Below are 13,294 nucleotides of genomic sequence, written 5' to 3' on the forward strand. Positions count from 1 at the left end.
AAGGATTCTCCCTGTGTAACTGCAACAGGTACATAGAGGGACTCTTCAGGTGGCTCCTTAGCCATTCTGCTGCTAGCTACCAGCTCAGAAGGCATGGCTGGGAGAAAGTGGTGCCCCAGGGATCCTTGGCGGCCAGAACAGCCCCAGGTGGCCCTAGGATTGGGGAAGGAAAAATGTGGCTTAATGCTTTGTGCACTCCCACCACTATGCTGCAGCTCAGCATCTAGCTCACAGTGTGAGTGGAAAAGCAAAAAAAATCCCAAATGACAAGAGTTTTAATCTAAAAGCCAGCGAGAAACAGGGATTTATTCACACCCACAAATGAGCTGCATTGCGTGACATCTAATCCAGCTCGATACTTCAGCGTCTCCATGCCTTTCTAAGGCACCCGTCAGCATGGTAGCTACACACAGGTGTGGGGAATTTGAGGAGGGGCTGGATCTGTATGCAATGAGCTTTTTGCGCAGGGCTTCCTCTTCCTCATCTGCCTGCTGCTCAGAGGAAAGGGGAGGAGGTGATGGGAGTGTGATGTAAGACACAAGTGAATCAAAATGAAAATTCCTAGTCTAAACAAATACTTTGGTCAGATCATTTAGGTTTCTCCAGCTGTTGGTGAGTTGCTGTAGATATCTTGCAAAGCATCTGAATCTTCAGACATGGCCCCTGATTTTGGGTGCCTGGATTTCTGGATGCCACCTCCGCAGCCTGATTTTCAGACGTGAAGAGTGCAGCTTTTAGAGGGTGCTCAGCACCGCTGACAATCAGTCCAAACGTGTCTCAAGTTGGGCATCCAGAATCAGTGGCCATGTGGGAAATTGTGGGCCATGGGGCTGCCCGGAGTTCATCCCAGATAGACACAGAAATCATGCTCCAATATGTCTAAGAATGAAGGACTGAGTGCACTGCTGTGGTTTTTATTGTAGCTTTTAACACTCTCTCTAATTTTATTTTTCTGCTAGCTAACTGAAAATGTCGGACATCGAAGAAATCATCGAAGAATATGAAGAGTAAGTGCGGTGCTTTAAAATCTTCCCTCCTACGGCCAGCCCTCTTCATGCAGGGGTACAGCAGGCAGCTTGCTCTGTGGCTGCCATTGCAATTCTGGTGTAGCTGCATCAAGTCCCATCGAGAGTCATTCATTCTCATTCTTACCCAGCCCTGTCTGGAGCTGTGGGAATGATTCACGTTTTTATTAGTACTAACAACAGTGCCCGCTAGTTCTTAGACAGCACTTTTCATCAGTAGATCTCAGAATTGCAGGCCATAAAACCATCCTTCCTTCCCATAAATGAGAACTGTGATTAAGTGTATGTGTAAATATATTTGTTTCTCTTTACCAACCCTCTGACCCCACTGGTGGGGATGACCCAAGCCCCGAGATCCAAACACCTCCAGACTTTGGGAAAGCTGGGACAAAAACCTTCCAGCACGGTCCCATCTCTGCTGCCATGTAACGAGGGGGGACAAAACACAGCCTGTAGAAATGCATAACACAACATAGTGTAAACTGGCCATGGAGGGCTCTCTGAACTCCCCCTGCCCCAGAAAGCTGCACTGGAAGCGTGCTTTCCCATCCTGAAAATATTTTTGAGAGTCTAAAAACTTTCCCAATTCTGAATTCGGATGAAAAATAAAAAATCTCAAATGTTCGTGAGTCAGAAACACCAAAAAATTCAGGTTTCAGAGTAACAGCCGTGTTAGTCTGTATTCGCAAAAAGAACAGGAGGACTTGTGGCACCTTAGAGACTAACCAATTTATTTGAGCATAAGCTTTCGTGAGCTACAGCTCACTTCATCGGATGCATACTGTGGAAAATACAGAAGATGTTTTTATACACACAGACCATGAAAAAATGGGTGTTTATCACTACAAAAGGTATTCTCTCCCCCCACCCCACTCTCCTGCTGGTCATAGCTTCTCTAAAGTGATCACTCTCCTTACAATGTGTATGATAATCAAGGTGGGCCATTTCCAGCACAAATCCAGGTTTTCTCCCCCCCCACCCCCCACAAACCCACTCTCCTGTTGGTAATAGCTTATCTAAAGTGATCACTCTCCTTACAATGTGTATGATAATCAATCAAGGTGGGCCATTTCCAGCACAAATGGCCCACCTTATCATACACATTGTAAGGAGAGTGATCGCTTTAGATAAGCTATTACCAGCAGGAGAGTGGGGTGGGGGGAGAGAGAACCTTTTGTAGTGATAAACACCCATTTTTTTCATGGTCTGTGTGTATAAAAACATCTTCTGTATTTTCCACAGTATGCATCCAATGAAGTGAGCTGTAGCTCACGAAAGCTTATGCTCAAATAAATTGGTTAGTCTCTAAGGTGCCACAAGTCCTCCTTTTCTTTTTGCAAAAAATTCAGATCAATCAAAATGTCTGAATTTTGAACCATTTTGTTAGGATTTTGAGGCCCCCCCGCCTTTTTTTTTTTTTTTTTTGGCCTTTTTTCCCCAGTCTAATTAGCTTAGATTTTTAAATGAACATTTATTTTGAACCGGAAATTTTCCTTTAGCAAATGTCAAAACAAAACACTTTTCCCCCAACTTCTTTTCTGAGTCGGGAGATTTCTCAAAACGGACGCTGTTTTGAGAACAGTTTTGTTTTGACAAATCCGCATTTTTCAATGAAAATACAACTCGCTGAAAAGTTCTGATCTGCCCCCATCCCTCCCCCCTTCCCGGGACCAGCCACTGGGAGAAATGTGCAACCGATGTTCTAACCCAACCGTTTCTCCTTCGGCTTTGCAGGGAACAGGAAGGTAAGAGGAAGAGCAGCATCTTTCTGCACATCAGGACAGACTGAGGCTCTAAGACGATCAGTATAACCTCAATAACCTGCTTGTTCTCTCTCCCTCCCTTTCTCTTCCCCTTTCCTGCAGAGGAGTATATTGAAGAAGGTAGGTTTTTCCCTGTTGTATGGGAGGGACAGGAGGGCACAGGGTGGTTGCTACTGGTTTATTTAGATACTTTGTTTCCTTTTTTGCTTGGAATGGTTTAGCATGGCTGCAGGTGGGCAGAGTCATGCAAATACTGTATAAAAAGGTCCTGGGAATGTTCCTTCCAATTTTAAAACAAATTTTGCTTCAGCTGATGTTCAGTTAGGGTGAAATTCACCCCTGTCCAAGGGACTGACGCAACCCACAGGATTAATGAGCAACTTCAGAGGCATGTAGACCTCATTCTGGTCCTCTGCACAGGGGTGAATTTCACCCTAAGAGTTTATTTGGCATTCGCTTTAATAGCGAGGATAATTGGAGACGGGCCTCAACTAAATCCTCAGATCTGAGCACGGGGAGAATTCAGGATTGAAAACTTTCGCAGCTCCGGCCTGTCTGCGATGTTGATGTGATAACTGAAAGGAAGCTAGAGTCTCAACTGACTTGTGTGAGTGACAGTTCAGCCTGGTCTTGCTGCGTTTTCAGTATGAGGACTGGAAGCTGAGGAGTTTATGCATCTAGCAGCTTTGCAGCCTTCCCTGCTGTGTGTGAGTGAGAATATTTGTAATGTCTGCTGGATATTGGTGAAGAAAAGCCTTAATATTCGACAGCTTTAACAACACCTGGGCAACACCTGCATAGCAGAGCCGGATAAACACCAGGAAAGCTATAGGACGTAGCTGGGAAAGTAGAGATCGATAACATGCCGGCGGACGCTCTAGCTAGATGCCACAGCTTTACGATACCTGACTAACCTTTTCCGCTTCTTCCTTTCACTGTTGCCACTTTCCACCTTGACGAAGAAGAAGAATGGCTAGAGGAGGAAGATGGTAGTAAAACGTTTCTTCTTCTTCTTCTTTCCCTTCCCTAATGCTTGCCAACATTCTGCATACGCAATGTCTGTGATTTGTTGTATATACGTACATGCTCCATCTATGGGATGGAGTATGACCTCTTTCTTCTGCCCATTGCCTCTTGGTGTTGCTTGTTGTATCTTCCTCCCCGTTTCTGCCCTAAGATCACATCTGAATCCATGATGCATCCTTGCATTTCTAACTTTCATCAATTTGCCAAACTCACCCATTGTTTGGTTCCTTCCTTTTATTCCTCTTTCTCTCCTCCAGGCAGCACCAGTCTTTTAAATCCCTCCTTAGAGCCTCTGTTGCCTACCAGCTTCTCCTCTCTCTCTTCCACAGAGGACTCTGTTTGCAACAACGCTCCCTCTGGTGGAAGGAGGCGCTCAGATGTGCCAGTGGTATCAATAGAGCGTGTGATAGGAGAAGAGGGGGAATGACTAAAGGCAGTTCCCTTGGGCACCCACCAGGGCCACTTCTGTTGCCTGGAGGTGGTTCAGGAGAACAATGAAAATCGCCCCATCCCTGCCCCTCACCGGGACTAAGCATGTTGCGTCCCTTGTTGCCATGGAGAGTGGTGGACCTTGACCTGGATGTCACCGTGTGGCCCTGCCAGACCCTTGGAGATACCATGAGAGCAGCCTCTGATGGCATTTGGCCCCTTCCCCTTCTAGTCATACTGGGAACATGGCAGGGCAGAGTCACGTGGAAATGAGGGGGGAATTCCTCCCTCAAAGCATCAATAATAAGGGTCAGTTGAGTTTGGGGTGAAGGTTCAGGTGAATTCCCATTTTATGCAAACCGAACCATTACCTGTCTCCATTCCGTGGCCACACTGCCTTTCCCCCTCAGATACCCCTGTGGCTGGCTCACTATGACATGTACTTTTATCAGCCAGCCAGCCTGAGTTGCACCTCTCATCTTGCATGTTGTTCCACAGACCACAAAGAGCACGCAGAACAACTAGAAGAGGCTGAGGAAACCCCAGCAGAAGGTAGGTGGTTGAACCTCTAGGAGACATCTCCCTCTGCCCCGCTTGCTCTGGCCTTCTCATGCATTTCAGTGGGCTGCCTAATCTCTGGTTTGGATTGCACAGCTGAGCTGCAAAAACTCAGGGATGCTTAAAATCATGTCATTAACTCAAGCTATAGCTGGACAAAGGACCCATGCCTCTTCCCAGCTCCGCAAAGGGGGCACTCTCCTTCAGGGGTGCAGTTCCCAGTATGCTGGTGCCAAAGGTAGATCTGGGCCGATCCTGCCAGGTGCTGAGTGCTCTTGGCTCTCAACATGAAGGCACCAGGAGCTCTGTCCATGGGGTTGTCGGTGCTTTGCAGAACTTTGCCTAGAATGTGCAGGATATCAGAGTTGAGATCCAAGAGGAGAATTTTGCCTGTAAGCAGGATACCCCACTACACCAGCCCCACTGCCCCAGTCATCACACTGGGGAAAATGGAGCCACACCTCCACCCAAACAGAGGAGGTCTTGCTCCCCTCTGCAGGCCTCATGTCCAAGTCATGCTCCTGCCCATCAATTCCCAACTTCACCGCTCCACAAAGAACCCCAGGAGAATCTGTGCACCAAAGATGCTCCCTGAGACTCCATGCCTCCCTGAGCTGCCCTTTTCTATGGGGGTGAGGGGTAATATGCAGAGTCAGCCCTTCTGCAAGCTGCAGCAAACTCCTCCTCCTCCTCCTCCTCCTCTCCAGCTGGCTCTGCAGACTGGCCTGTAGTGGGCAGAGCCAGGGCTCCAATTACTCCTGACCCTCTCCAGGCCCATTGGTTTGTGTGACGGCCGCCATCTTTGTTAACACTGGGGGTTGAACCAGGGACCTCCAGAGTAAAAAGCTTGAATCAGTACAGCCTGAGCTCAAGAGCCAGGTTCCCTAGCTGGGGACTATAAACAGCCTCCTGTCCTCCGTCGCTCAGCACGGACGGGGCTCATAACAGACTGACCAGTGGGTCAAACTTGCATAGGAGCAGAGGAGCTGTAGCTCTGCAGGGACTGGATCCAAGAGTAGCCCTCGGGGGGGTAACTCTCCCCTCTCCCTGTTCCCCTGTCTTTAGACTCGCTACCATCTTCTGTGTGGTGTACAGCACAGAGCACCCCATCAGCCCTGAAATATTAATAAAATCATGTAAATAAAGAGAAATAACACAGCTAGGAGCTGGCATCCTCCTGCTGTTGGAGAGGTCTGTATCTTTCCTCAGCCTGTTAATTTCCAGGTGTAACCCACACACCTCCTGGGTAGGGTGACCAGATAGCAACTGTGAAAAAACAGGACAGGAGGTCGGGGGTAATAGGTAGGTGCCTATATAAGAAAAAGTCCCCAAAATGGGACTGTCCCTTTAAAAATGGGACATCTGATCACCCTACTCCTGGGTGGGGTGTTCTGTCCCATCGAGTGACACCAAGGGGCAGGAGAGAGAGGGGGAGGGGGAAAAGAGAGAGAGATTAATGATTTTGCTCTACAGCCTTAGCTAAGGGCCAGTTGGCTTTTAGCTCATGCAGTAGAGGCTCATGCATTAAGCTCTAGAGGTCCCAGGTTTGATCCCGCCTGCCGACAACTGGGGACCGGGGTCTGTTGGTATTACACAGGCTTAAAGCCAGATTCTGGTCTCTCTTACACTGCTGAAAATCCAGCCTGGCTCTGCAGGTTTCATTGAACCCACTCCCAAGCGACATGGGCGTGACTGATATCAGAATCTGCCCCTTATGGTGTAAAAATTGGCCAGAGCTGTCTCAGCTGTGATCATCCAATACCAAAATGCCAGCGGTGGAGACCCAGCCTGTGTGAAGAATGCGAGGAATTCCCCGGGGCATTCATTAGGGAACGTGAATGGGGGATGAATGTGTCCGCCTGCATGACCCGTCTCTGATCGAATTGTCCTTTCTGCTTTTAAAATAGAACACAAAGATGAAGCTAAAGAAAAAGAAGGTAAGAGCAAGAGCAAGACTGGGGAGAGGGGTCTGTTCACACGCGGGTCAGTGCAGGCCTGATCCCACTTGTTCTGAGCCCCGGGTCCCCCCTGTTCTGTTGAACTCATCTGCTACTAATAATGGAGTTTCTGACTCATGCTGTGTAAAAGCTGTCCGCCAGGAGGGATGCTGTCCCTGCTTGCCCAGTGCAAAGGGCCCATGAGGCCCCCATGCACCATGTGAGATTGCTGTGATCTAGCCTTGTGCTGCACAGGGGAGAATTTCACACACCCTGTGGTAAGAAGGGGACGTTCTTCTGCTTTCAGAGTCAAAGCTCAGTGGGGTAAATGGAAAAGCTTGTCTGGGACTCTCGGGCCTTTTGAGTGAGCTAGGGCTTGGTTTGGAGGGAATCTGGGGTGTCTCCCATTGAAACCCCATAGAGCTCACGTTTCCACCTGAAGCCAGTTTTCAGCTGTGTTTTCCCCTTGGAGCACGTATCAGTCCGGTGCTCAGCACCATGTAGGACTAAAGGCCAGATTTTTACAGGTATTTAGGTGCCTAATGATGCAAAGAGGCACCTAGTGGGATTTGCAAAAGCACCTAAAACCGGGCCTTACCAGCCCAGCCCTGCACACTGCTGCATACCCGCTACAGTGTGCAGAGAGCTCTCAACTCCTGCACATGTCAATGGCAATAAGGGTGCTTAGCACCTTGCAGCGTCAGGCTGCCTGAGCTAGGCCTGAAGAACGCGTTTGCGTGTGCCGCCGCAAAGCCAAGCCGTTGTGATTCACCTGGCTCTGCGTCTGCCCCCTCCATGAGAAGGGGACGTTGGGGAGCTGTCCTCGCTCCACTGGTGGATGTCTGTGTTGGAGCTCCCACCTTCACCTTCCTGCCACTTCCCACAAGGCAGCTGGAGGTGTCCAGACTGACCCTGCCATGACAGGGTTTCCGGTGCTGGGGCTGGCAGGATAGGAGATGCTAGGCAAGGTTCAACAAGGATAAGGGCAGAGTCCTGCACTTGGGAAGGAAGAATCCCATGCACCACTACAGGCTGGGGACTGACTGGCTAAGCAGCAGTTCTGCAGAAAAGGACCTAGGGGTTACAGTGGACGAGAAGCTGGATATGAGTCAACAGTGTGCCCTCGTTGCCAAGAAGGCTAACGGCATATTGGGCTGCATTAGTAGGAGCATTGCCAGCAGATTGAGGGAAGTGATTATTCCCCTCTATTCAGCACTGGTGAGGGCACACCTGGAGTATTGTGTCCAGTTTTGGGCCCCCCACTACAGAAGGGATGTGGACAAATTGGAGAGAGTCCAGCAGAGGGCAACAAAAATGATCAGGGGGCTGCGGCACATGACTTACGAGGAGAGGCTGAGGGAACTGGGCTTGTTTAGTCTGCAGTAGAGAAGAATGAGGGGGGATTTGATAGCAGCCTTCGACTACCTGAAGGGAGGGTTCCAAAGAGGATGGAGCTCGGCTGTTCTCAGTGGTGGCAGATGACAGAACAAGGAGCCATGGTCTCAAGTTGCAGAGGGGGAGGTCTAGGTTTGATATTAGGAAACATTATTTCACTAGGAGGGTGGAGAAGCACTGGAATGCGTTACCTAGGGAGGTGGTGGAATCTCCCTCCTTAGAGGTTTTTAAGGCCCAGCTTGACAAAGCCCTGGCTGGGATGATTTAGTTGGGGATTGGTCCTGCTTTGAGCAGGGGGTTAGACTAGATGACCTCCTGAGGTCTCTTCCAACCTTGATCTTCTATGATTCTAAGATGCCACCTGGTGGTCACCCGGTCAATGTGTTTTGCTCAACTGAGGCCCATGCGTCTCAAGTCCCCAGAACAGTGCTACTAAAAATCCATGGCCCGGTCTTGGTGGGACATGCCACCTGGGGATAAAGTGGGGGAAAGGCTCAGTCTGCGTCCCCCTCACCCCCGACCCATCCCTACTGCCTCCTGGAGTGCAGGGCGTGTGCAGTGGCACCGATTGGCCATGCAGGCGTAGATCGGGGGCGTGGTTGGGGGCTAAAGCTCTGTCTCTCCCGCAGGTGGCGAGGGGGAGCACGAGCAGGAGTCTGGGGAAGGTAACGTACCTGTCCTCTCCCTGTGCCCCACAGGGAGTTGCGCTGGAGGGAAGGAACGAGCCCCCATTCACATACACCCATCCCTTCCTGGGGGGAGCGGACAGCAAACCCTCCTGACCACCCCGCTGCCCTCTCCCCTGCCCCATGATGAGCATGAGCACCCGTCGCTAGACAGCAGCAGGACCAGGGGGCGTGGGGGGTTGGGGCACAGGGTGCCCCATCCATTCACTTTGTTAGGCTGTGGGGCTGAATAGGGGTGTGAGCTTTGGACCAGATGCCCTGTACCTGGCACCCACATACTAGCCAGGAGAGCAGTTACGTTCCCTGCTGGTGCGGACACGGCGCTGGCTTGCTGTGGCTGAGGTGGGCCTGTACGGTGGGGACACTGCCCGCCCCTGCACTAACAGTTTGGGCAGCTTCTTGGGGCAATGTGTCCCCTGTTCCCAGCCACTAGGGGAACCCCTGCCTGCCTGCCTGCCTGCATGGGGTGGGGAGCCCGCAGGCAGCCACGTTATGAATGTCTGAAGCAGTTGCAGGTTGTGGGGCATGTACCTCAGTGTCAGGGCAAAAACAGGGTCTACCCTATGCAATGGAGTTCCTCAGCCGGCTAGCGCTGTCTGGACAGGCAATAGGAAAGGAGACTGGACCAATTGCTGGGAGCTGAAATACTCTTTAAGTGGATGGGGTGGTTGAAATCTGGCCGGATTTGACAGCCTGGGCCCATCTCTAGCCCTAGTGAACTGCCTGGCTCCTCCATACTTGACTCCAGGCTGTAGGTTTACCTGCAGCATGGCATGGAGCTAGGGTGACCAGACAGCAAATGTGAAAAATTGGGACAGGGGGTGGGGCGTAATAGGAGCCTATATAAGAAAAAGACCCAAAAATCCTGACTGTCCCTATACAATCAGGACATCTGGTCACCCTACATGGAGCAAAGGAAGTCTGGGGGCGCCCGGCCCATCACTGATATTTACATTGCAGTGGAAAGGCGAACCTCTCTGTGCCATTAACTCTGTGTTTCTCTTTGGTTCCCACGGACCCGCAGGGGAGTCAAAGCCAAAGCCCAAGTAAGTGGAAATGCATTTTGTGTAGGGGGATGGGAAGTTTGGATTGTGCGTGTGTGCGGACTCGCTCTGCCGTATGGCTGGGCAGGGGCTGTACACAGTGCAGTAAATACAGTATTGGCCAGAGCAAAGGGAAGGGGGAAGGGGTGGAGTCGGGGCTAAAGAGCCCCAGAACAGGAGAAGGGAAGCGAAATAGGGAGAGGGTGGGGGAGGAGAAAGAGAGAGCAGAAAAGCAAGCGGGGGAAGGGACGAAGGAGAACAAGGGGGGCGAGGGAGGTAGGGAGAGTGCGATCAGAGCTGGGGAGTCGGGAGCAGCTTGTGCATTCAGTGGCACAATCGGAACCTCGCACTCTGGCTCCTGATATAGGAGCTTAGTGGTGCATTCTCCAGGGCAGCAAAGCCCCCTGTGCATTCCTTGAAGCGACCTTCTCGGAAGCCATCCGAGCATCCCCTGAGACAACCACCTGCTCAGGTGGAGGAATCTCCTGCAGGTGAATGGGAACGTTATCATGAATCCCTGGGAGCCCCAGTTCCCTGTTAGATGGACAAAGCAAGGGAGCCCCGAGTGCTCTAGGCCCCAGGAAGGATACACCCTGCTAAACCTTCTCTTCCTTCCTCTCTCCCTACTCCTCAGTTCCACCCTTCCGAGTGTCGCCAGGTAGGCTCAGCTGTCTAAGCCCCTGCAATAATGCTGCTGCCTAACAATGGGCTGTGCACCTAGCTGGTCTGGGTGGACACACACGTTGCTTTTGCTGACAAGTACAAGGAAGAGCTGGACTAGCAACGTCCTCGTCTCAATGAGGTTCAAAGGAACAAAAGGGGTTTGGAGGGAAGCATCAGCGATACCAGTCAGCGAGCTCAGTCCATGATCATCTCTCCAGCTGAGCAGGGCTCTTAAGAGTGATAAGCCTGAAGCAAAACTTTTTCAAATTTGAAGCCGGATTGAGAATCAAAATCTGCACCCCAGGCTTACTTCTACCTGTAGATGCCTTCAGATGGGCCGGCAGACAAGAGACTGGACGGAACCAGGATGCCTGGGTCCTATATTTAGTCTGGCCACTGATTTAGTGTGGATAGGTCCCTCCCCAAACCCTCACCTCAATTTCCCCACCTGTAGGATAGGGCTGAGGATACTGCCTCCCCTTTGAGATCTGTGGGTGGTACCGTTTTGTCAGCAGGGCATTTGCATCTGGATACTCCAATAAGCACTTTGGCCCAGATCCTCCAAGGTATTTGGGTGCTTAACTCTCATTGGTTTCAGTTAGGTGCCTAAATGTCTTGGAGGATCTGGGCCATTGCCATTATTTCTATGTACTGTCTATTGTGGATGAGGAGGCTGTTTCACTGACATACTTAAGCACCCCAATGCTGCATTCAATGGCGCTATTAAGGTTCCCGTATTTGAAACTCGGGCCCAGAAGTGTCTGCCCCAGAGCTGCTGGATGGCTTGCTTCCCCCAAACCTTGTGTTGGTCGTTTTATCAAAAAGACCATCAAGCTTATCAAGGGAAAAGCACCGGGTAGCTACTCGTCAGCAGCTTGGGGTTGGCTGCCACATCGCTCACTTCTGGTTCCTTGCTTGAAAGAGTGACCGTTTTCTAAACCTTTGGGGTGCTTTCCTGGTGCAGGTGGCTAGGGGACTTGTCTGGTAGCTGCCACTGCAAACGCCAGACTGCAGATGGGGTGAAATGCACCCCATGCAGAGGGCCAGCAGGAGGCCTAGGAACTGCTTGAGACCAGGACTTACATGAGATTGGAGCGGTGCTTTGTGCTTGTGCATTTCATCCATAGTGGGCTGTCACCTTACACTCTGTCTGTTTTTCACAAACACTGGGGCCTGGACAGCCCTGGGGGATAGCAACGAGACCCCAAGCCAGTCATGTCTAGGCTCACTGCTCCAGTCTAGCTTGAACTGGCCATGATCCAAAGCTGTTCCAGCTGTTCAGTAGTGATCCATGTGAAACGGAGCTGGGGGGTGCCCAGGGACAGGTGTCTTCACTATAAAAACAACCCCCCAACCGCTATTCCACCCTGGCTGGCAGTCTCAAGTTAGTATTACGTTGCCCTGTGCTGAAAACTGACTTGTTCCCCCCCATCTTTACGTATGCTGGGGGTGTGCGCGAATGACTTCTTTTGCAAGCTTATTTGCCAGGGTTTCATTGGTAAAAAGTTTGGACAATTATTTATTGTATTTTTGCCTCTGTGAGGGCCCGATCCCCTTTCCATGGTAGAACGGGGCCTACAGTCTATACATGCCAAAAAATGACAACACAACTCTATAAACCCAATTATCTAGGCAGTTATACCTCTTGGGCCCCTAAAGCTCATAGAAACCTAATAGTAGATTGACCCTCACAGTTGTATTCACACACACACGCTACTTTCTCCTGCCACCTTTCACAGCAGTGTGCTGTCTAACAGGTCTGTATGAACACTAAATTAACCTACGAAGAAGCTTCTCCTACCTGGAGTTAAATGAGGCCATAATCCATTTTCCAGCCGAACGGAGAGAAATTCCTTTCTGCTTATGATTGCAGGCTCTTCATGCCAAACTTGGTGCCTCCCAAGATCCCGGATGGGGAGAAAGTGGACTTTGATGTGAGTATTGGGTGCCCAATGGACCGTGGGCCTGCTCTGTGGGTAAGCCATGGGCTTCAGTCACCAGGGCTGTCAGGCTGGCACTAAATTCACTCATGCAAGCTCATCCTAGTCCCTCCAGGCACGTACCCAGCATGCCCAGATAGTGCCAAGTCTGCCAGCCCCTCTGGGTATGTACCCAATCCCATATCTGCCTGTCCCTCTGAGTATGTACCCAGCGGACCTGGTACCATGCCTGCCAGCCCCTGCTCTCATCCTTAGATGGCCCCTGACTCCCACAGTGCCCTAGTGGCTATTGATCTGGGAGGGCAGTAGCGATGGCTGGCTCAGGGTCGTGTTCCATACAGGACATTCACCGCAAGCGCATGGAGAAGGATCTGAATGAGTTGCAGGGCCTGATCGATGCCCATTTCGAGAACAGGAAGAAAGAGGAAGAGGAGCTGATCTCACTCAAGGACCGAATAGTACGTCTGGAGGTCCCAGATTGTCCCATTACTCCTCCCCCCCGGCCCCCCGCGAGTCTCCAAGTTAAGGGCCATGTTCTGTCCCTGCTGAAGACATGGGGGAGCAGGGTCAAGACCTAGAAAAGCAAGATGCTGACTCAGGGGAGAGAGAGGGGACCAAAGTCCAATCCAGACTGAGGAGCCTGGACCCAGGGCTTGGGAAGTGCCATCTTTCATTATTTGATACCAGGTCATGTGGTGCCCTGCCACCCATCACCCTGGTGCCCAGTCATGTCTGGAGGAAGCAGAGGTCACGTGGCAGGGAAACGGGCACTCCTGACCATACCAACAGAGCAAATGCTTCCCCTTGGGCTGGGCCCCTAGTCACTTGG

At 51.0% G+C, this 13,294-nt stretch overlaps 1 protein-coding gene across 9 annotated transcripts in view; it reads left to right on the forward strand.

The window, feature by feature from the left end:
- The first annotated feature begins 2,860 nt into the window (after positions 1 to 2,860).
- Positions 2,861 to 13,294, forward strand: part of TNNT2 (troponin T2, cardiac type) — a 28,138-nt gene continuing 17,704 nt past the window's right edge. For 2 of the 9 annotated variants that reach the window (XM_074936339.1, XM_074936343.1), the window contains exons 1-8: positions 2,862 to 2,908; positions 4,742 to 4,795; positions 6,709 to 6,738; positions 8,763 to 8,798; positions 9,844 to 9,865; positions 10,497 to 10,520; positions 12,399 to 12,459; positions 12,807 to 12,923. In XM_074936339.1, coding sequence (XP_074792440.1) covers positions 12,406 to 12,459; positions 12,807 to 12,923 — 171 coding nt within the window. In that variant the 5' untranslated portion in view covers positions 2,862 to 2,908; positions 4,742 to 4,795; positions 6,709 to 6,738; ... (2 more) ...; positions 10,497 to 10,520; positions 12,399 to 12,405. Of the gene's footprint in view, positions 2,909 to 3,750; positions 3,778 to 4,741; positions 4,796 to 6,708; positions 6,739 to 8,762; positions 8,799 to 9,843; positions 9,866 to 10,496; positions 10,521 to 12,398; positions 12,460 to 12,806; positions 12,924 to 13,294 lie in introns of those variants that run through there. The other 7 variants (XM_074936337.1, XM_074936338.1, XM_074936341.1 and 4 more) reach the window with 6 other exon arrangements.

The sequence above is a fragment of the Natator depressus genome, chromosome 21, assembly GCF_965152275.1.
Source record: "Natator depressus isolate rNatDep1 chromosome 21, rNatDep2.hap1, whole genome shotgun sequence".
Taxonomy (NCBI): domain Eukaryota; kingdom Metazoa; phylum Chordata; order Testudines; family Cheloniidae; genus Natator; species Natator depressus.